The following is a 23,994-nucleotide window of genomic DNA, read 5'->3' on the forward strand; positions in this document are numbered from 1 at the left end:
ACAACACACACACACACATGTACACTGAATAAAACACTAAACAGATGTATTAAAAGCTTATACAAAACTGAAGACATATAGTTGATGCTACACAAAAAGAAATCGACGAAGAGCAGAGTGAAAAGCAACACGATTCGACAGTTGAAGAATACTGTGAGGTATTGAGTTCCACAGAAAAGGAGTGTTGACAAAGAAAGAGTGACGATAAGGGTTGATGGTCGATGAGGGAATGGAAAGTGATTGAGGGTGAGATCTTGTGTTTGTAAAAGAAAATTGGAAATACTTGTTAAATGGGATTGAAATTCGATTGTGTAAAATATCATGAGCTAGGCTAATAGAACTGAAGGATCTCCTAGAGTGGATGGTAGGCCACTTAAGCTGATGCAAACATGAGTCAGAGGATTTAGTCCAGTTTCTAGTAGCAGAATTCCACCTGCTACCACAGACCCAGCGTGCAGCACGTCTCTGAGTAACTATCGTAGGAGTGCCTTTTTGTGGTTTGAAAGGAATCCAGTTAAAGGCCATCGAGATATAACACAAAACCCAACCTGTGACACAATTACGCGATCGATTTTTATGAATAAAAAACTAATAGTTTTCACGCCTACCAGGCAAACCGCTTAGAGCAGTGAGCTGAAAATCGGTGTGTGGCCGGAATAGTTATTATAGAAAGTCCATGTAGTAGTACAGAAGAATCGGATTACAAACCACTGAGTTATGATTCCAAAGCCAACTATGTGTAGCATATGCGAGATCGAGATACTCTAATAGAACAGTCACCCTAATAAAGCATTCAGCTACGTTTATAACTTACTCCATTATAGAATTCTATTACATTGCAAGTTATTCTGTAGGGAGTTCAGCTACATACAGTTAATCTTATAGACAATTCAGCTACAAGCAAGTCACCCTGTAGAGAATTCAACTACAAATATGTTGCTGTAGAGATTCAGAACATTATAAGTCACACTGAAGAGAATTCAGCTATAAACAAGTCACCTTGTAGAGAGTTCAGCTACAACAAGTTACTCTGTAGAGAATTCAGCTACAAACAAATCACTGCGTAAAGGGTTCAGCTACAAAAAAAGCTACCCAGTAGAGAGTTCATCTAGATCAGCTACAAGCAAGTCACTTTAAGCAATGTTCAGCTATATACAAGTAACTCACTCTGTAGAGAGTTCAGCTACAAACAAGTCATTCTGTAGTACAAACAAATCACCGTGTAGCTGGAGAGTTCAGCAACCAATCAAAAAAACACTCTGTAAAGAGTTCAGCTATACAAACATGTTATAACTCTATAGAGAAAGTTATAACTCTATATTGAGATCAGCTAGAAACAATTAGTCATCTAGTAGAGAGATCAGCTACAAGACATCACCTTATAGAGAGTTTAGTTACAAAGACACCACCATGTAGAGAGTTCGGCTGCAAACATATCACCCTGTAGAGAGTGCAGCTATGAACAGATCACCCTGTAGAGAGTTCAGCTAGAAAAAGTCATCCTGTAGAGAGATCAACTAGAAGGATCACCTTGTAGAGAGTTCAACTACAAACAAATCACCCTGCAGATAGTTCAGCTACAAACAAGTCACCCTATAGAGAGATCAGCTAGAAGAAGTTACCTTGTACATACAAAGAAACCATCATATAAAGAGTTCAGCTGCAAACAAATCACCCTGTAGAAAGTTCAGCTACAGATCACCCTGTAGAGTGATCAGCTAGAAGAAATCACCTTGTAGAGAGTTCAGCTACAAAGAAACCACCATGTAGAGAGTTCAGCTGCAAACAAATCATCTGTAGAGAGTTCAGCCAGAAACAAGTTCACCCTGTAGAGAGATCAGCTAGAAACAAGTCACCCCATAGAGAGAGCAGCTACAAAGAAACCATCCTGTAGAGAGTTCAATTACAAGCAGATAACTCTATAGAGAGTTCAGCTAGAAACAAGTCACCGTGTAGAGAGATCAGCTAGAAACAAGTCATCCAGAGATCAGCTAGAAACAAGTCACCCTGTAGAGAGATTAGCTAGAAACAAGTCACCCTGTAGAGATTTCAGCAACAAACAGATTATCCTATAGGTAGTTCAGCTAGATACAAGTCACCCTATAGAGAGATCAGCTAGAGGAAGTCACCTTGTAGAGAGATCAGCTAGAAAAAAGTTGCCTTGTAGAGAGTTCAGTAACAAAGAAACCATCCTGTAGAGAGTTCAGCTACAAACAAACCACCCTGTAGAGAGTTTAGCTGCAAACAAATCACCCTGTAGATAGTTCATCTACAAACAAATCAACCTGTAGAGAGATCAGCTCGAGGAAGTCACCTTGTAGAGAGATCAGCTAGAAACAAATCACCTTGCAGAGAGTTCAGTGACAAAGAAACCATCCTGTAGAGAGATCAGCTAGAAACAAATCACCCTGTAGAGAGTTCAGCTACAAACAAATCACCCTGTAGATAGATCAGCTAGAAACTAGACAAAATATAGGGAATTCAGTTACAAGCAAATCACCCTGTAGAGAGTTCGGCTACAAACAAATCAACCTGTAGAGAGATCAGCTCGAGGAAGTCACCTTGTAGAGAGATCAGCTAAAAACAAGTCACCTTGTAGAGAGAGTTCAGTGACAAAGAAACCATCGTGTAGAGAGATCAGCTAGAAACAAATCACCCTCTAGAGAGATCAGCTAGAAACGAGTCACCTTGTAGAGAGTTCAGTGACAAAGAAACCATCCTGTAGAGAGATCAGATAGAAACAAATCACCCTGTAGATAGATGAGGTAGAAACTAGACACAATATAGGGAATTCAGTTACAAGCAAATCACCCTGTAGAGAGTTCGGCTACAAACAAATCAACCTGTAGAGAGATCAGCTAAAAACAAATCACCCTGTAGAGAGTTCAGAGAAACTAGACACAATATAGGGAATTCAGTTACAAGCAAATCACCCTGTAGAGAGTTCGTCTCAGTTCGGATACAAATAAATCAACCTGTAGAGAGATCAGCTAGAGGAGGTCACCTTGTAGAGAGATCAGCTAGAAGCAAGTCACCTTATAGAGAGTTCAGTGACAAAGAAACCATCCTGTAGAGAGATCAGCTACAAACAAAACACCTTGTAGAGACTTCAGCTGCAAACAAATCAACCTGTAGAGATTTCAGTTACAAACAAATCACCCATTGTAGAGAGATCAGCTACAACCAAATCACCCTGTAGAGAGATCAGCTAAAAACACATCACCCTGTAGAGAGTTCAGCTGCTACAAATAAATCACCTTGTAGAGAGTTAAGCTATACAAACAAATTACTCTGTAGAGAAATCAGCTACAAACAAATCACCTTGCAAAGAGTTCACTTACAAACAAATCTACCTGTAGAGATATCAGTTACAAACAAATCACCCACTGTAGGGAGATCAGATTACCCTGTAGAGAGTTCAGCTACAAACAAATCACCCTGTGGAAAGTTCAGGTATAAAAAAGTCACCCTGTAGATAGTTTTGATACAAACAAATCACCCTGTAGAGAGTTAAGCAAGATAAAAGTCACCCTGTAGAGAGATCAGGTCACCCTATAGAGAGGTCAGCTAGAAGAAGTCACCTTGTAGAGAATTCAGTTACAAAGAACAGAGAGTTTAGCTAGAAACAAGTGACCCTATAGACAGATCAGCTAGAAACAAGTCATCCTGTAGAGAGTTGAGTTACAAACAAATCATCCTGTAGAGATTTCAGCTACAAACAGATCATCCTGTAGATAGTTCAGCTATAGATACAAGTCACCCTGTAGTAGCAGAAGTCACCTTGTAGAGACCAGCTACAAAGAAACCATCCTGTAGAGAGTTCAGCTACAAACAAATCACCCTGTAGAGAGTTCATCTATGAACAGATCACCTGTAGATAGTTCAGCTATACAAGTCACCCTATAGAGTGATCAGCTAGAAGAAGTCACCGTCTAGAGAGATCAGCTAGAAGCAAGTCACCTTGTAGAGAGTTCAGCTACAAAGAAACCATCCTGTAGAGAGTTCAGCTACAAACAAATCACCCTGTAGAGTGTTCAGCTAGATAAAAGTCACTGTATACAGAGAGATCAGGTCACCCTATAGAGAGATCAGCTAGAAGAAGTCACCTTGTAGAGAGTTCAGCTACAAAGAACATACTCTGTAGAGAGTTCAGCTAGAAACATGTTACTCTATAGAGAGATCAGCTAGAAACAAGTCACCCTGTAGAGATTTCAGTTACAAACAGATCATCCTGTAGATAGTTCAGCTAGATACAAGTCACATTGTAGAGAGATCAGCTAGAGGAAGTCATCTTGTAGAGAGATAAGCTAAAACAAGTCACCTTGTAGAGAGTTCAGCTCCAAAGAGCCCACTCTGTAGAAAGTTCATGGTACAAACAAGTTACCCTATATAGAGATTAGCTAGAAAGAAGCCTGTAGAAAGCTCGGCTACAATCAAATTACCTTGTAGAGAGTTCAGTTACAAACAAACCACTTTATAGAGAGATGAACTAGAAACAAGTCACCTTGTAGAGAGGTCAGCTACAAAAAAACCATCCTGTAGTTCAGCTACACTTCAAGTCATCCAGTAGAGAGATCAGGTGCAAAGAAATTATCCGGTGGGGAATAATTGACATTTAATAAATATATGTATATAATTTGTATAATTACTATATAATAGAATCAAAAATAGTTGAAGTATTAAAAATCATCTTTAAGTTCTTTTCTTCTTCCTGTGGTAAATAAAAAAAACAGATGGGTTAAAAAAGCCCCAAAGCCAGTTATAGGCCGGCTTTGCAATATACAAATACAAAAAGAAGTGATATCTAATCAAAAACAGCCAAGCTGTAAAAAAAGGTGCGGCCCCCAAAAAAGCCATGGTGAAAAAGATGTGAAATCCAAGGTGGCGGCCAAGAAATGGCTGTGATGGTAGGTTAATGGCAAAAATTTTAATTACGACAATTCAGGTGAATTTGGTGCCAAATCCTAGTGGAGGAGGCAACGCAAATTCACCTGAATCGTCGTAATTAAAATTTTTGCCATTAACCTACCATCACAGCCATTTCTTGGCCGCCACCTTGGATTTCACATCTTTTTTCACCATGGCCTTTTTGGGGGCCGCACCTTTTTTACAGCTTGGCTGTTTTTGATTAGATATAATTATCTTGACAAAAACCATGTAGTTTGCACAAATCCCACATTTTCTTTATAGTCTTAGTATTACCATAATCTAGACTGTCCAAGAAATGGGTTACCAAATTATCAGCCTATTATTGTGAGCAGCTTTGGTGTTGTATAGTAGGAAGAAACAAAAATTGATCTGTTTAGCAGCTACTCAGGTATAAACTACAGACACTTAAATTTGCAACCAATCCTGAAGCAATAATCCCTTCTAAAATACTTGGTTATCCATAACCAAGTCCTCCAAACCCTTCCAAACAACACCGCAGTAACTAAAATTTTTACTAACTGACTGACTGTTAGATGCCTCCAACCAAGCATAACTTGACTAAGGCTATATGTGACCAACAAGGCTTCCACACACATCCACTTCTATAACTTTGGAGCGCCATAACTCATTGTAGGAGTATGCCATTAGTTTCAAATTTTGACCAGGTATTTTACCATGCTATGGAAGAATTGTGTGAAAAGTGTAGGTCAATCAATAGCTTGCTGACTAGTCAAGTTACAGTTGGTTAAAGTCAGAGAATTGGATGTGTGTGGAAGCCTTGTTTCGTCAAATTCGGTCCCATATAAACTTGATTTTTTCACTAATAAATTTTTATGTCGCCTCAACCAGAGTCACGCAATTTTGCCAACTGCTGCAGCTATAATGCATGCATCACCACTTTTTGTTCATCCTATTCTTAGTTTGTAATGCTGTATAACAGACAGAACACAAAATAAAATACCTCATACACATTGCAGTATATTTCAGTGGTGTGTGTTCAGTTTTAATTTCTGTAGTAATTGGATTGATTGCAGTGGTGCTTCTTGCACTGATCTTTGATGAGTGGGTAATAGCTTAAAATAAATGAACTGGAATGGCCACTTGGCATGAATCAGTAATTTATAATTTGGATGTGGGTTCAATTGTAAAATTTTTATAATGTTTTTTGTGCTATTTCTCCCTTTATGCAGTAAGTGATTGCTCACATCAAGACACCGATAGTGTATTGTGCGAGCCGGCACGCCACACTGTGGGTATATTGACAGGAAGAAAGAAAACGTCATTTTCACACCTTTGTATCTCGGTGATACCTTATCCGATTGGAACCAAATTTGCTAAAGAGTTGCCTGCCAGCTAGGGGAGTCCACATTCCAAATTGGAAGGAAATTGTTCAAGCTATTTCCGAGTTATGAGCAGCCAAAGTTTCGGGGTTTTTTCTTTTTTTTTTCTCTTCTTCGTCTTGCAGAAATTGCTATACAATGCAAAGACGTACTCTGATCACCTTGAAATTTGGCACACAGAAAGGCAGTCAAAAGGCAATTCCTAGTATCAAATGTAGTACAAATCCGATGAAAGATTAAGGATTTATGACCAATTATTTGCGTAAAACAAGATCGATTTGTTGTCACACCTACAGGGTATACCGTTTCATGGAATGAGTTGAAATCGTTTTGTGGATAGACCAACCATTGTAAGAGTGCCTTTTGGTGGTTTGAAAGCAATCGAAATAAAGATGATGTAGATATGACATGAAACCGAAGGTGTGTAACAATTGCGAGATGGAGATTCGTGAATAAAAATACCAATAATTTTCACAAAAAAAGTCCACGCCTACCAGGCAAACCGCTTAGATAGGGTCCGCAATCCGAAAAATCAACTTTCACAAATCGATCCCCCTACCATTGTGGGATGTTCATTGTAGTATCCCATTGCTAGATCCACCATGAAACCGGAGGCACGGTTGTTGCCTTCACGGAACTATCGATTTTAGTATTTCGTGAGATGCAAAAATTATTTTTTAAAATTTGGGCTCCACACAAAGAGCAGGATAGAACTTGCTGCTTAGCTAGATATTATCTAGAGTTAATGTAGTTAAAAAGTACGCACAGTAATAAGCAAATGATTCACTGGGTTCCCGGCACAGGGTTGCTTTCTCTCAAAAAGCAGAAAACGAAACACGAATTTTCGAATTCAAACTGCCCTACCAGCCAAGACAAGAAAAGCCAACTCTTCCTCATAGTGATGTGTTAAGGTTGGATACATAGTCTGTCTATGCTGTTAGTTTGGAAAGGATCTGAGACTTCTCACCATCTGGGTGAAGAACGTAAAAATTTTCGTGCGTCATTTCAAGGGATTCTCTCAATGGTACCAAAGTGCTTTCCAGTACTTCTGATGCCACACTGGTCACTTAATTTTGTTTAGAATGATGATAAATGATGGTTCAAAATGTTTGGTAGTAGTAGTAGTTGGTGTTTCTGTGATTTCATATGATGCAGTATCAGGGCCGCCCAGAGAAAGTAAGGGGCCCAGGGCAAAAAAGTTAAAGTGGGGCCCCAGAAGCAAGGAGGTTTCCATTCTGAATCACAACTTTACCCAAGCTATAAGTTAAAGACCAAAAAAAAAAAAAAAAAAAAGGTCATGACCTGCTAACAATGACAATACCTACCCCTCACTAACCATATCTCCTTATCTATAAGCTTACTACACTGCTTCTCTGAAGAATCTGAAGAATACTGTGACTGCTCTATTAGAGTATTTAGGTCTGACTGCTCTATTAGAGTATATCGATCTTTTAAACAGGTATTCGAGGGGCCCTTGATGGGGCCTCCTGGGGCCCCTTTCAGGCTGGGGCCCGGGGAAAAATGCCCCAGTTGCCCCCCCCCCCCCCCCCCCCTCCCTGTGGGCGGCCCTGTGCAGTATACCAGCAGCTCACCAGGAGCTCCACCCAGCTCGAATAAAAAATGCAAGATTTTGTGCATTTTTCGGTTTGTTTTGGGATGTTTTGCAGCATAATGGTGATGTAGGGTGATCTAGTGAAGATTTGAAGCTGCTGTTGAGCGTGAGAGGTGAAGTCAAATTTGGACGATTTTGCTGCCTCCCTTGATGCATAGCTTAGAGCGAGGCGTGGAAGCAGTGGATGAAATAATAATTGACAACCGCTATTACCAAACGTTCGGGGACATTTTTTGCCATAGTTTTAGTCTATAATTGATGATTGTTATGGCTGCAGAAGCGCTGGAAATGGGTAGAATTCGCAACACAATTCTTTGATGCTGCAAAAAAATTTGACGCTCGTCACCCAGATGGTGAGAAGTCTCAGATCTTTTCCAAACTAACAGCATAGACAGACTATGCACCCAACCGTATCGAAACACTATGAGGAAGAGTTGGCTTCTCTTGCCCTGGGTGGTAGGTCAGTTTGAATTCGAAACTTCGTATTTCTTTGTCTGTTTTTTCAAAGAAAGCAACCCTGTGCCGGGCACCCAGCAAAACATTTACTTATTTCTGTGCGTAGTTTTCAACTACAACAACTCTGGATACAATTTGGCTAAGTAGCAAGTTTCATGCGGTCCTTTGTGTGGAGCACGAAATTTTAAAAATAAATCTTGCATCTTGTGAGATACTGAAAATGATATTTCTGTGAAGACAACAATCGTGCCTCCGGTTTCATGGTGGATCAAGCAATGGGATACTACAATGAACACCCCACAATGGTAGAGGGATTGATTTGTAGTAGTTGATTTTTCGGATTGCGGACCCTAGCTTAGAGCAGTGAGCTGAAAATGGGTACGTAGCTGGAATAGTCATCGTAGAAAGTCCTTGCAGTAGTATAGAACAATCAGATTACAAACCACTGAGTTATAATTCCAAAGCCAACTCCGTGTAGCAAATGCGAGATCGAGATACTCTAATAGAACAGTCACCCTAATAGAGCATTCAGCCGAGGGGTCCGCCACGACCTTAAAATCCTGTACGAGATTCAGAATCCCACGAAATTTCAGGCAAGATTCCGGATTCCAAGAAATATTTAAATTACTGAAATCCAATTAACAAAATTAAAATCCTGTACTCAAACAAAATTAATGACACGCTAGCCCTACAGCAATGCGTGGAAAGGTAACAGCTACCTCGAGCTACTCTCTCGGATAGACGATCAGTGCCTCGGATGCTCTCCTCGAATGCCGGCGAGCTCAGACAATGCTGCTCAACTTCGTGTTCAACTCGCACCTAACTCGGCACCTAAATATCATTAGCTACTCATTGTAGACTTCGCTGTACCTGGGATAGGCTCTGGATTCGCCTTGTGGTTCGCTGTTAATCGGAGACATAACTACGGACTCGGCAAAACTCGAGACTCGACTATTCAGCAGTCAGAGACTCAGTTCACCAAGTTTTGATTTAATGAGCCTTATCCGCAATTACGTCACAACGCGAAAATAACGCAAAAATGGCGAAAAGTGTGGGGGCCAAGTGGGATACTTTGTATGGAAGGGATAACGTTTCGAGATGTTCCACGTGAAGAAAGCATGAGAAAACTCTGGTGAGGCTTATTAACTATCTTACTATGTAGGGGGCACGCATTTTCGTACTTCTCGAGTAGTCCTACGGTCTGCTTTTGGTTTCTTCCCAATGGCCCTCTGTACAAAAGGCCCCCACATTTTCCGCCATTTTTGCGTTGTGACGTAATTGCGGATAAGGCTCATTGTTTAACTGTTATTTGTATGTTCTAATCTTTAAAAAAAACAAAAAAACTATTCAGCAGTTCGACTCTACACTCGTGCTCTGTTGAATCCATAAAAGCTCTTAAACACCTATATAGACACAGTAGAAAATAACGCTCTAAGTTTAAAGCGAAGTGAAATTAACAGCTCAAGGCAAGTTATAACAGGCCAACAAGCTTATAGCTGCATCTCGAGCTGCATACCACGAGTTGCACGCTATTAGAATATCCGGAATTATTCGGAAATTCACGGACTTTAATCAACCAAAAGATTCCAGATTCCAAGGCAAGATTCCAGATTTTGTGCGAGATTCCGAGGGATTCCAAATGACTTGTACGGGATTCCAGTCCGTGACGGACCCCTCGCATTCAGCTAATTCATGACTTACTCCATTACAGATTTCTATTACATTGCAAGTTATGCTGTAGGGAGTTCAGCAGCAACCAGTTAATATTGTAGAGAGTTCAGCTACAAGTAAGTTACCCTGTAGAGAGTTCAGCTACAAATATATTGCTGTAGAATTATTACAAGTCACACTGAAGAGAGTTCAGCTATCAACAAGTCATGCACCCTGTAGCGAGTTCAGCTACAAACAATTCACTCTGTAGAGAACTCTGCTACAAACAAGTCTTCATGCAGAGAGTTTAACAACCAAAATCCACCCTGTAAAGAGTTCAGCTTTACTAATTATAACAAGTTATTCTTTAGAGAGATCAGCTAGAAACAAGAGTGAGCTCAGCTAGAAAACGTCACCTTGTAGAGAGTTCAGCTACAAAAAATCGCCCTGCAGAGAGAGTTCAGCTACAATCAAATCACACTGTAGAGAGATCAACCACCTTGTAGAGGGTTCAGCTGTGAACTGATCACCCTGTAGAGAGTTCAGCTAGAAACAAATCACCCTACAGAGAGTTAAGCTACAAAGAAGCCATCATGTAGAGAGTTCAGCAGCAAACAAATAAACATGTAGAGAGTTCAGCTATGAAAAGATCACCCTGTAGAGAGTTCAGCTAGAAGAAGTCACCTTGTAGAGAGTTCAGCTACAAAGAAACCACCATGTAGAGAGTTCAGCTAGAAACAAATCATCCTGTAGAGAGATCAGCTATGAACAAGTCACCCTGTAGAGAGATCAGCTAGAAGAAGTCACCTTGTAGAGAGTTCAGCTACAAAGAAAACACCATGTAGAGAGTTCAGCTACAAACAAATCACCCTGCAGAGAGTTTGGCTACAAAGAAGCCATCATTTAGAGAGTTCAGCAGCAAACAAATCATCCTGTAGAGAGTACAGCTACGAAACAATCATCCTGTAGAGAGTTCAGCTAGAAGAAGTCACCTTGTAGAGAGTTCAGCTACAAAGAAAACACCATGTAGAGAGTTCAGCTGCAAACAAATCACCCAGCAGAGAGTTCGGTTACAAAGAAGCCATCATGTAGAGAGTTCAGCAGCAAACAAATCATTTGGTAAAGAATTCAGCTACAAAACGATCATCCTGTAGAGAGTTCAGCTAGAAGAAGTCACCTTGTAGAGAGTTCAGCTACAAAGAAAACACCATGTAGAGAGTTCAGCGAGAAGAAGTCACCTTGTAGTGAGTTCAGCTACAAAGAAAACACCATGTAGAGAGTTCAGCTAGAAACAAATCATCCTGTAGAGTAATCAGCTATGAACAAGTCACTCTGTAGAGAGATCAGCTAGAAGAAGTCACCTTGTAGAGAGTTCAGCTACAAAGAAAATACCATGTAGATAGTTCAGCTGCAAACAAATCACCCTGAAGAGAATTCAGCTACAAACAAATCAACCTGTAGAGAGATCAAGGAGTCACCTTGTAGAGAGTTCAGCTACAAAGAAACCATCATGTAGAGAGATCAGCTGCAAACAAAATCACTCGGTAGAAAGTTCAGCTACGAATAGAACACCCTGTAGAGAGTTCAGCTAGAAACAAATCATCCTGTAGAGAGATCAGCTACAAACAAGTCACCCTGTAGAGAGATCAGCTAGAAGAAGTCACCTTGTAGAAAGTTCATTTACAAAGAAACTACCATGTAGAGAGTTCAGCTGCAAACAAATCATCCTGAAGAGACTTCAGTTACATTTCAAGTCACCCAGTAGAGAGATCAGCTGCAAACATGATATGTAATAAGTACTAGTAATAGCATGGGTAGCAGTGAAATTTGGGACAAAAACCACGAGTATTGTATTGGAAATGGGGATAAATTTCATGAGGCAAAGCCGAGTGAAATTTACCATTTAAAATACAACAAGAGTGGTATTTATCCCAAATTTCACTGCTACCCATGCTATTCCCAGTTAATACCATACTCGCTGCATATACGCATGCTGTGCATTAGCGTTACCATGTACGCAATTTGTCACTATGTATATACTAAACACGCGTCAACACTTATTGGCGCTACATTGTTAACATAAATTCTAGCCAATGAAATTGCAATTACAACTTTTTCACTGCTGCCAGTGAAATAGGGGATAAATTTCACTGCTACTATTGAGACTTTTGTATGGGCAGTGAAACAGGTATGGCATTAATATATGTATTATATATATATATATAATTTGTACATTTACTGATAAAATCAGAAATAGTTAAAGTGTTTAAATTCTTCATCTTTTTCTTCTTCCTGTGGTAAAGAAAAAAAAGATGAATTTAAAAAGCCCCAAAGCTGGCCGTAGGCCGGCTTTGGGGTATACAAATACAAAAAGAAGTGAAATCTAATCCAAAACAGCCAAGCTGTAAAAAAAGAGTGTGGCCCTCAAAAACGCTATAGTGAAAAAAGATGTGAAATCCAAGGTGGCGGCCAAGAAATGGCTGTGATGGTAGGTTAATGGTAAAAATTTTAATAATGACAGTTCAGGTGAATTTTGTGCCAAGACCAAGCGGCACCAAATTCACCTGAATTGTCATTATTAAAATTTTTACTATTAACCTACCATCACAGCCATTTCTTGGCCACCACCTTGGATTTCACATCTTTTTTCACCATAGCCTTTTTGAGGGCCACACTCATTTTTTACAGCTTGGCTGTTTTGGATTAGATTTATTACAAAAGAAACAAACAAGTGTAAGGAAAAATAGTCACATTTGAGGAGGAATGTGTGACATAATAAAAGCAATATAAAACCAACAGAACAAGGGAAGTCACCTACACCTGCCGCTATATGTACTAGTGACCATTTAATCCTTGCTTCAGATATTATTGGCAGGTTGCATGGTACTGTAGTAGGAATTAAATGTCCACTAGTAGGTGTAGATAACTTCCCTTGTTCTGTTGCTTTTTATATTCTATCACATATGCTCAAATGTAAAATTTTTAATTTTCGTTGCACTTGTACAAGTACAAAGATGATTAAATAAAGATGATTTACTGAATCATAAACAGCCACATGTACAAAATGCACATAGTCTGTATGCTACGGGAATAAATATTTGAACACTCAATGAGCAGGAAAATAAGATGCTGCCATGTAGGCAGAAATTTTTTTGTGAAAAATGTCCGAAAAGCTGATTTTATTATTCACAAAACTCCAAAAGCAGCCAATGGAAATACATTTAGCTTACTATTGTATTTTTGCAAAGCTGTCATCACTTGCAAAACTCGCAAAAATTTCATTCTTCGAAAGTTTCTGCCAACACAGTATTTACTTTGAGACATGCTAAGTAATGACTTGATTAATTCTTTTATTCGTACATATTTGGATTACATTAGACCATTAAAATCAATGAATTCACACTGCATTACATTGGTAGGTGAGACACTTGATTATTTAAAACTTGTATATTGTTTCTTTATGGCACACATGATTTCATTTACAGAAGTGTTTAATTGTATGAATTACACTGGATTTGCTGAGATGGTCACATATCATGGTGGATTTTAATTATGTAGTAAGTAGGTAGCTTACGCTGTCCTTCTTTCATCATTATCATTAATCCAATATTTATCATAGGACAATCCAGCTGTTACTGCTGCCATTGGTATTGGAAGTCCTAAATAAAAATGTAGATAAACAATATGTTTACTATAGCAAAACGGCTGAGCTGTAAAAAAGGGTACAGTCTTGAAGAATAACCTGAGTGAAAAAAGTTGTGAAATCAAAGATGGCAGCCAAGAAATGCTACAATGATGATAATTAAAATTGACTGGAATTAACATCATTGCAGCCATTTCATGGCTGCTACCCTTGATTTCACAACTGTTTCACTCAGGCTATTCAAGACCACACCCTTTTTTACAGCTTAGCTGTTCTTTTTTCAAAGCCATGCAGCCATGAAGGATTGTTTTTACCCGATTTCTTTTTATCTACAGGAACAATGATGGTTATCCCTTTATGAAAGACAGAAGTTACAATAGTATTATATTGCAGAGTTTTTTTGACCATTTGTTACTTATTTTGCACTACTCTAAAAGAACACACACTTTTTGAGGACTTCTAATATACATAGAATGTTCTAAAACAATCTAGAATTTCTGTTGGTAGATGTTAGAAATCATTTAAGCCAAAACTGTTACAAAAGGGGTGCAACCTTGAATAACCTGGGTGAAAAAGGTTGTGAAAGTAAAGGTGGCAGCCAAGAAATGGCTGCAATGATGATACCAGTCCATTTTAATAATGCACAGTGGTATTACAAAATTTGACTGGTATAAACATCATTGCAGCCATTTCTTGGTTGCCACCTTTGCTTTCACAACTTTTTTCACCCAGGCTATTCAAGACTGCACCCCTTTTTACAGCTTATAGCTGTTTTGGCTGAGATTTCACTTCTTTTTGTATTTTGCATACACAAAAGCTAGGTTTGTTTTTACTTACGTATCTACAGGCACAATGATGATTATGATCCCTTTATGAAAGACAGAAGTTATAATCATACTATATTGCAGAGTTTATTTGACTTATCTCGTACTACTCTAATAGAATGCACACTTTTTAAGACCTCTAATAGAACACACATAGAATGTTCTAGAATTTCTGTTGTGCAGATGTAATAATGATGTGATTTTCACTAGAATTTTCATTTATAAATTAGAAATCAAGGAAGCTTATCAACAAGCAACAGTGGTTCAGTGGTTAAGGCATTGGCAGTTAGGTATGGAGGTCCCTGGTTTGAACTCTGATCACTTCTTTTCCAACATTTTTGGGCAGGTTTTGTTACTCGTTGACTGTTGTATTAGAGTATTTTAACCCCTCAACTTTACACCAAGTTGATTTTTTTTCCTGTAGATCTGTAGCTATCATTTCAATTTCGTTTAAACCACAAAAAGTTTGAGCTACGATAGTTAATCTATATACATATCAATTTTCAAGCTTTAATTTCCTATAAGCGGTTTACCCTGCAAACTTTTGCCATTTTTAATGCAAATAATCTTCCATAACTTTGCGGATCCTTATTAGATTCACACCTGTAGTAACCGACTAATCCAGTACCAGAATATCATAATTATCATGAAATAGTAACAGATCACAAGTTCAGTAAAGGATTACACTACACATTAAAATGACTACATAAGGATAGAATCACGTGTGTTTACAATTATGTGTATGCGTTACTATATATAGTCAGTCACTACATTCCTTCCCCTCAAGTTTGAGAGTCGGGGCGAAATCTGTTAGGTGGCTTACGATTACGGGTTGACATATGTACTGGTTCCTCATGACTAACTTGTGGTTGCTCTAACAGTGTTTCAGCATTGTCGGTGGTGGAACCAAATGATATGTCATCATGGGTCGCATTGGCTTGACCCTGAGAATGAACACGGATGTGATCTACGTGACGTCTGACTTATTGACCATCTGTCAACCTGGCCAAATATGTCACAGGTCCCTTAACCATATCAATGACACCAGGCAACCATTCAGGTCCTTGACCAAATTTCTTGAAAAACATGCTGTCACCGGTACAAAACTGTCTGTCTTTGCAGTGAACATCATGAGAAAGTTTCTAACAGAACTGCTGACTCTGTACTGTGGACTGAATGTCGGGTTTCAACAAATCAATGTGCAACCTCAATGGCCTGTTGAACATCAACATAGCAGGTGAAGTCCCTGTTGTAGAATGGGGAGTGTTGTGGTATGCAAATAGGAATCTGGTCACACAAGTTTCTATGGAACCATCACACTGCCTCTTCATACCTTCCATAAAATTTTGTACAGTCCACAGCCAATCCATTGGTAGAAGGGTGATACAGTGATGACATTATGTGTTTGATTCCATTTGCCTTTGTAAATTGTGAAAATTCTGAGCTTGTAAATTGTGTACCATTATCAGTGACTAGGGTTTGTGGAAGGCCAAAGGCAGCAAATGTTGTACACATCTTCTTAATCGTGACCTGGGATGTACTGGCATTAACCATATGGATGTCAATCCATTTGCTGTATGCATCGATTTGTATGAGGAATATCTTTCCAAGAAAAGGCCCTGCATAATCGGCATGGACATGCTGCCAGGGCTGTTGAGGCCACTCCCAAGGGTGCAGCAAGGCTGCTGGGGGATTGTGATGAGTGGTTTGACAAATATTACACCCCTTGACCTTTCTTTCCAAGTCTAAATCAAACCCAGGCCACCACACATGCTGGCGGGCTAGACCTTTCATCCGAGATATACCAGAATGCATTGTATGCAGCTCCTCAGTTACCTTCCTTTGTAACTTTGAAGGAACTACTACCCTTTCTAAGCAATCATTTTGTACACTAAGTTCCTCTTTCCATTTCATAAATGGGTGTAATTCTGGAGGACACTTCTTAGTTAGAGGCCAGCCAAACATAACATTGGGTCACAGGCTGTCTGTATGCAAACTTGTGAAGCTGAGGCTGGGGTGGCCTCCAACTGTTCCATCAGATGGACAATCTCTGGGGGTGTGGAGACATCTTGAGGACTGGTTGCTAATGGCAACCTGCTGAATGCATCAGCATTAGCATTTCGTGGCCCTGGTTTGTACTCAATAGTGTATTGATACCCACCCTAGAGGATTGCCCATCTCTGGATCCTAGCCGATGCCATGACTGGCGTCATCTTGGATTGACTAAAAATATGCATTAATGGTTTGGGGTCAGACAATATAATGAACTCACATCCATAAAGATAATGGTGGTAGTGCTTCACTCCGAAAATGATGGCTAATGCTTCTTTATCTAACTGTGAATGTTTCTTCTCAGCAGTGGCCAAGGTTCTAGATGCATAGGAAATAGGTTTCTCTGTTCCATCACTAAATCTGTGTGAGAGAACTGCTCCGAGCCCAACTGGGGAGGCATCACATGCCAGCACTAGCGGTTGATTTGGGTCATAGTGAGTCAACAAGTTTGATGACTGTAAAACAACCCGCACATTATCCAGGGCCATGACTTGTTCCTGATTCCAATCCCATTTAGTTCCCTTTTGTAAAAAAGCTTGTACAATGGAGTTAATGTTGAAGCTAGATCAGGCAGGAATTTTCCGTAGTAGTTCACCAATCCAAGTAATGACCTTAGCTCAGAGATATTATGAGGAGCGGGGGCATTGACAATTGCAGCCACCTTAGATGACGAAGGCTCTAACCCTTTACTACTAATCACATAGCCAAGGTACTCCACTTTAGACATCAAAAACTGGCATTTTTCTTCATCCCCAATTCTCGTAGGTGCGTCAACACTGCATCAAGGTGGTCAAGATGGTCCTTCATTGTTTTTCCAGTGATCAGTATGTCATCTAAGTAAGTACACACCCCTGGGATTCCCTGCAACAAATTGTCCATGATTCGTTGAAAAATTGCAGGGGCAGATGAAACCCCAAATGGCAGTCTTTTATATGCATAAAGTCCCTTGTGGGTGTTTATAACAAGGTATTTCTGTGATGAATTGGAAAGTTGTACTTGCAGATAAGCGTGTGAAAAATCTAACTTCGAAAACACTTGGCCACCTGACAGAGCAGCAAACAAGTCGTCTATGTGTGGGAGGGGGTACATTTCAATCTTTGACACTTTGTTGGCAGTGAGTTTGTAATCTCCACATATGCGCACAGAGTCGTACCTTTTGACTACAGGTACAATGGGGCAGCCCATTCTGAATGTGGAACAGGTATACTCACATCTTGGTCTTGCAATCTCTCCAACTCTTGTTCTACTTTCTGTCTAAGTGCATATGGCACTGAGCGGGCTTTGAAAAACAGGGGCCTAGCATCAGTGTCCACATATAATTTGGCTTTGACATCTTTGACTAAACCCAATCTGGGTTGAAAAACTTCCTGATTGCGTTCAAGAATAGGGTTTAATGAGTAACATTCACAAATAGTATTTACTTCTCTCCAATCAAGATGCAGCTCTGCAAGCCAGTTTTGGCCAATCAGATTTGGACCAGTTCCGACCACTACCAGGAGTGGTAGGGTAAGTTTTTGATCCTTCTTCTCTACTGTTACTAATACCGTACCCAAGGTATTAATCTCTTCTCCTGTGTATGTGTGAAGTTTGATACTTGCTGGTTCCAATGGTGGCAGTGTTGTGAAGGCTTTTAGTGTGGTGAAGGTTGCTTCGCTGACTAATTTAACTGATGCATCAGTGTCTATCTCCATTTGTACCTCCTGTCCATTAATCACTATTGATGTTTTCCATAGCAGGAACATGGGCTGGCATGATACCACTGGGAACAGTGTATATTCACCATTGCCAGGAAAAGGTTGAACAGATTGGCCCACCACTACATTCATTGGTTTATCCATGACTGAATTTGCTCCCTTAGATCGGCACACCCTGGATATGTGACCAGTTTTACCACAGCTGTGGCATTGTGCAGTTTTGAAATGGCGGCTGGTGGCTGCATGCTTCCCCCCACAGTAGTAACACTGACATGAAGTCTGTCCTCCAGATGGAGGTTGGGTTGTAGGTTGGGTTGCAGGTTGGGTTGAGTGATGTTTATTGGGAACTGGTGGTGTGGCTACCTTGTGTACTGGGATCTGTGTGACAGCCTGAATGGACTGCACATCTTTTTCTGCTAACTCCATTGCTTGTGCAATTTCCTGAGCCTTTGCGAAGGTCAGTGTTGTTTCTGCCAGGAGGCGGTGTTGTATACAACTGTTATTCAGTCCGGCCATGAATCTGTCTCTCAACATGTCGTTTACAGTGTTACCAAAATCGCAAAACTCTGTTAGCTTCCATACACAAACGTGGTGATTGATTCTCCTGGTTGCTGCATTTTGGAGTGAAATTTGTACCTTTCCATTATTATGGAAGGGCAAGGATTAAAATGTTTGTTAATCTTGTCCACTAGAGCTGCGTACTGGATGTCACTGACTTTTGACGGTGCTACTAAACTGTGAATCAAACTGTATGTGGTTGGTCTATACGTACTAATGAGTATCGCTCATTTCTTGTTGTTAGTAGTCACGTTGTTAGCAATAAAATACTGTTCCATTTGTTCCATGTAGGCCGCCCAATTCTCTGTTGCGTGGTCAAATTTTTCCACGTTGCCATATGTCTTGCTGGCTATTGTCCAGTTTGCCTCATCACCAATGTAGTAACCGACTAATCCAGTACCAGAATATCACAATTATCATGAAATAGTAACAGATCACAAGTTCAGTAAAGGATTACACTACACATTAAAATGGCTACAACAACAAACTAAAACTGTCTAGAACTGTGAACTATATTTAGAATATAGTTACGTAATGTACTTTAGTTAGAACACGTGCGTATGTGTGCTTGTACCCTAGTGTATGTCATGTGCTTTAATTCTATCAGTTGTCAACATGGTGATCCTGACGAGTCGCTCCTCCCTTTAGAACCTGAGCTATCACGCTTCTCCAATATTGTGGTGCTGTGACAGAAATTGGTCCGGAAACATAAATCCCAGTCTAAGAAGTTGTGGTACTGTGGCAAATTGTAGATAACGGTACCCGCTAAGGCAAGCCACGAACCTACTTGATACCGTAGTTTGTTCTGTGTTTATAGCGGACCACGCCAGATAAATGGAGCAGCTGACTCATCATCAAGCAACTCGCAAAGGACTGAAATCCCACGTGACACGAGTCTACAACAGGATAGACAATCTGATTGAAAAGGAAGCGGACGGATACTCTATCACTCTACTCACTAAGGCCATGGAGCAACTTCAGGACAAGGGAGACAAGTTGAATAAGATTGATGAGCAGATCACTATTCTAATTAATGATCCTCACGAACTGGAAGACTACATCACGGAATCAGAGGAACTCAAGGACGAGGTTTTGGATAAGTTGACAAGAGTTCAAACTTACACAACCATCCAAAGAGCAGTAGTCCCACAACAAGCCAACCACAAGTGAGTCAGTCTATAGAGAGTATAAGTCCACCACAGTCAGATATCACCATAATATTATCCAATAGTGAACCACAATTAAGTGCAAGCTTACCACATAGTGCTAGCCTACCACAGTTGGATAGTGTAGCAACATTGACAGGGGCAGGTTACACCCCAGAGTCGACAAATTCAGTAACTAGTGTATTGCTAACACCCCCGACTCTAACTAAACAGACCAGTATGGTAATGCCTTCTGTACCAATACCAGAAATGATTGTCACCAACAACATTATGCCGCCACCTTTGACACCAGTTGCCTCTTATGCACCTATCACAAGTTCCGCCAATCATCAGAGTCCAGTGATGTTATCAGTACCTGATGCCAGAAGTTTATACACCTCATCAGTGGATCATTTCACACATCATGGATCATTTCTAACATCAGCAGCGGGATATCACGCCAGTGCCCAACAGTTTGCCACTAGCCGTCTACCAAAGCTATCTTTGCCAACTTTCTCAGGGAACCCCTTAACTTGGCAGACATTTTGGGATTCATTCTATGCTGCAATTGATGCCAATCCCAACCTCAGTGGGATACAAAAGTTCAATTATCTCAAGGCACAGTTGCAGGGAGATGCTGCCAGAGCAATTGGTGGACTTCCTCTTTCAGACCTGAACTACAGACACGTAGTAACATTGCTTCGAGACCATTTTGGGCAACCACATGAACTGATTAATGCCCACACGAAGGCTCTGGTTAGCATGACATCCCCTACGAACAGTTTATCAAGTTTACGAATGTTTTATGACTCAGTGGAGAGCCACATTCGTGGTCTGTCATCACTAGGGAAGTCTGAGAAGTCGTATGGAGATCTGCTAGTGCCAATTGTTATGAAAAAACTCACCACTGAGGTTAGGCGCAACCTTGCTAGAGAACATTCAAACACCCAGTGAATACTTTCAGATTTAATGGCAGCTTTGCAGAAAGAAATCAGAGTACTTGAATCTGGTTTATACAGTCCATACAACCCAGTTACTGACACTTCCCCTACAGCCGCCTTTCAAGTTAGTACTAAAGATAGTAAGGATGACTCAACCATATGTGGCAATACAGGCAAGAAGAAAGGACCAGTGTGCGTGTTCTGCAAAGGGCCTCACCCTACACATACATGTGAATCTGTGACAGACCACCAGAAGCGGCTTGAGATCATCAAGAGGGAAAACCTGTGCTTTAACTGTTTGGCACATCACAAGATATCACAGTGCCAGTCAAGATTTCGGTGCAAGAAATGCAAGAAGAAACACCACACCACCTTGTGTAACAGTGAAACACAGCACTCAGGACCTACTCATGACAAGACAGCTGATAAGCCACCAGCACCCAATTTTCAACAGATGTTGAAGGGTTTCTTACACCAATATCTCCTTCTACAACACCACAGTCAGCAGCTACTTGCCTACTTAAAACTGCAGTTGCTCCTATTATCGCTGAAAACAACAAGACAAAGGAAAATATTCTTTTTGATGAAGGAGCTCAACACTCGTTGAGATGGTTAAAGAATTAGGCATATTACCCACTAGTACAACAGATATTTCATTGGTATCATTTGGCAGCACATCCAGATTACACCAGAAGCTCAGAGTTACTATCACCGGAGAACTAATTCCTATATCGGTGCTCATTATACCAACAATTTCTGCACCCATCCAGAATGCTGTCTCCATGTCTGTTAGCACTATACCACATTTGAGTGGACTCAAGTTAGCTCATCCGGTAACCTCCGATAAGAATTTCAATATATCAGTCTTGATTGGGACTGACTATTACTGGGAATTTGTCCATGACACCATCGTCAGAGGAGATGGTCCCACAGCTCAGGAGTCCAAACTAGGCTATCTTTTATCGGGGCCACTGCCATACTCACTCTCACAGACAGCCACTTCTATTTTACTACAGATGGCTTCCACAATGATGCCTGAAGAGCTCAATCTTGAGAAATTCTGGTCCATTGAATCTGTTGGTACAGATGCTATCAAACAAGCTGTGGATTCTACCTTCCTTTGCACTTATCAGCAATCTTCAATCACACAAACACCTGAGGGCATGTACGTAGCAAGATTTCCTTGGAAAGAGGACAAACCCTTCTTACCCTCAAACATCACTATTTGTAAGAAACAAACAACTACATTACTGCAGAAACTTAAGCAAACACCAGATCTCCTAAACATCTATGACAACATTATTAAGGACCAAGAGAAGAGAGGTTTTATTGAAAGAGTTGATGACAATGACACTACTGAAAACACTCATTATCTACCCCATCATGCAATCAAGAAGGACTCTGCCACAATGCCCATCCGTATTGTTTATGACTCTAGCTGTCGTGACAATGGTAAGTCAGCTAGTCTCAATGATTGTTTAATTGCTGAACCTCCATTTCTAAACAACTTATGTGCCATACTGATATGTTTTCATTGTCATACCTTTGCTCTTGCCACAGACATTGAAAAGGCATTCCTGCATGTAAAGCTGCATCCTGATGACAGGAATTTTACCAGATTTTTATGGACACCTAGATCAGAGAACTCTACAGACGAATTTGTCACCTACCACTTTACAGTTGTTCCATTTGGATCTTCTAGTTCACCCTCTATGCTTGCAGCAGTGCTTGACTTACATCTAAGTAAAGTTGCCTCCCCAGTCGCAGAAGATATGAAGCAAAACATGCATGTTGACAACATCTTGTCTGGCTGCATTACAGAGTTACAAGTCTATTACAAACAGTCTCGAGAACTTATGAGCCAGGCCAACTTTAATCTCCATTCATGGTCATCCAATAGCCGCTGTCTCTGAACAATCACAGCTAGGGACAAAACAGGTGATCCTAACCCAACTATAGAACTACTGGGACTCAGATGGAACACTACCACTGACACATTATCACTTGCTCCAAGGTTACTCTCACCAGCTAACACCTTTGTCACAAAGAGGGATGTCCTACAAACCTCATCACAGATATTTGATCCCTTGGGCTTTGTAACACCTGTGTCTGTAAGAGCCAAAATTCTGCTTCAAGAGATCTGGCAGACCAAGTTTACATGGTACGAACCCCTCTCCAAAGAGATCACAGATGCCTGGCTCAGTATTCTTCCCGACCTAATGAACTACCACAATTCACCATTCCAAGAACTTACCTCTCTACACCAGTCACACCTACTTGCCATCTATATGCCTTTTCAGATGCCAGCACTAAGGCATACGGTGCTGTTGTGTATATTTGCCAAAACCAAGAGGTTTCACTAGTCATGTCAAAGTGCCGTGTTGCTCCTATCAAAACTGTCACCCTCCCCAGACTAGAACTGATGGCAGCTGTTATGGCTACAAGGCTTGTGCGATTTGTCAAATCAGCCGTTCATCTTCAATCTGATGATTCCTTTAGCCATATTCACATGTGGACGGACAGCCAAATCGTTCTTCACTGGATATACAAGTCACACAATCATTCCAAGCCATTCATTTCACACCATGTCACAGAGATTATTGGAGCTTTCCCAGCTAATTCATGGTCCTTTACACCATCTGGTGATAACCCTGCTGATCTTCTGACTAGGGGGATCTCCGCCCAACAGCTTTTTTCATCGGAGTTATGGTTACACGGGCCCCATGGCTGTTATCCAGAGAAGACTGGCCACAATGGGTATCAACTAATGCTCTACTACAATTGGTAGAAGATGATGATGACTGTGAGAACATACCCTCAACAACACAGGGAAGTGATGGAAATATAGCAGGTATTCATAATGTTGTCAACATTACATGTTATAGTTCTGTTGGTAAATTGGTAGCTGTCACAGCATATGTACTTAGATACATTCACAATTCACATAAACAGCAACCACTTCTTAATGGTCCACTGACTGCAACAGAACTTAACTCTGCCAGGAAACTTTGGATCTCTAGCAGTCAGTCCACCAGCTATTCAACTGAGCTTGCATACTTACTAAAGAAACAGGGTTCATGTCCCAATCTAGTGAGGCAACTTCATTTGTACTTGGATCAAGACAACCTGATCAGATGTGATTGAAGGATC

At 40.4% G+C, this 23,994-nt stretch overlaps 1 protein-coding gene across 1 annotated transcript in view; it reads right to left on the reverse strand.

The window, feature by feature from the left end:
* Window positions 1-23,994, reverse strand: part of LOC136245248 (uncharacterized) — a 201,949-nt gene that overhangs the window by 34,840 nt on the left and 143,115 nt on the right. The window contains exon 29 of the mRNA XM_066036736.1: window positions 13,562-13,646. Coding sequence (XP_065892808.1) covers window positions 13,562-13,646 — 85 coding nt within the window. The remainder of the gene's footprint in view (window positions 1-13,561; window positions 13,647-23,994) is intronic.

Source organism: Dysidea avara, chromosome 15 (genome assembly GCF_963678975.1).
Source record: "Dysidea avara chromosome 15, odDysAvar1.4, whole genome shotgun sequence".
Taxonomy (NCBI): domain Eukaryota; kingdom Metazoa; phylum Porifera; class Demospongiae; order Dictyoceratida; family Dysideidae; genus Dysidea; species Dysidea avara.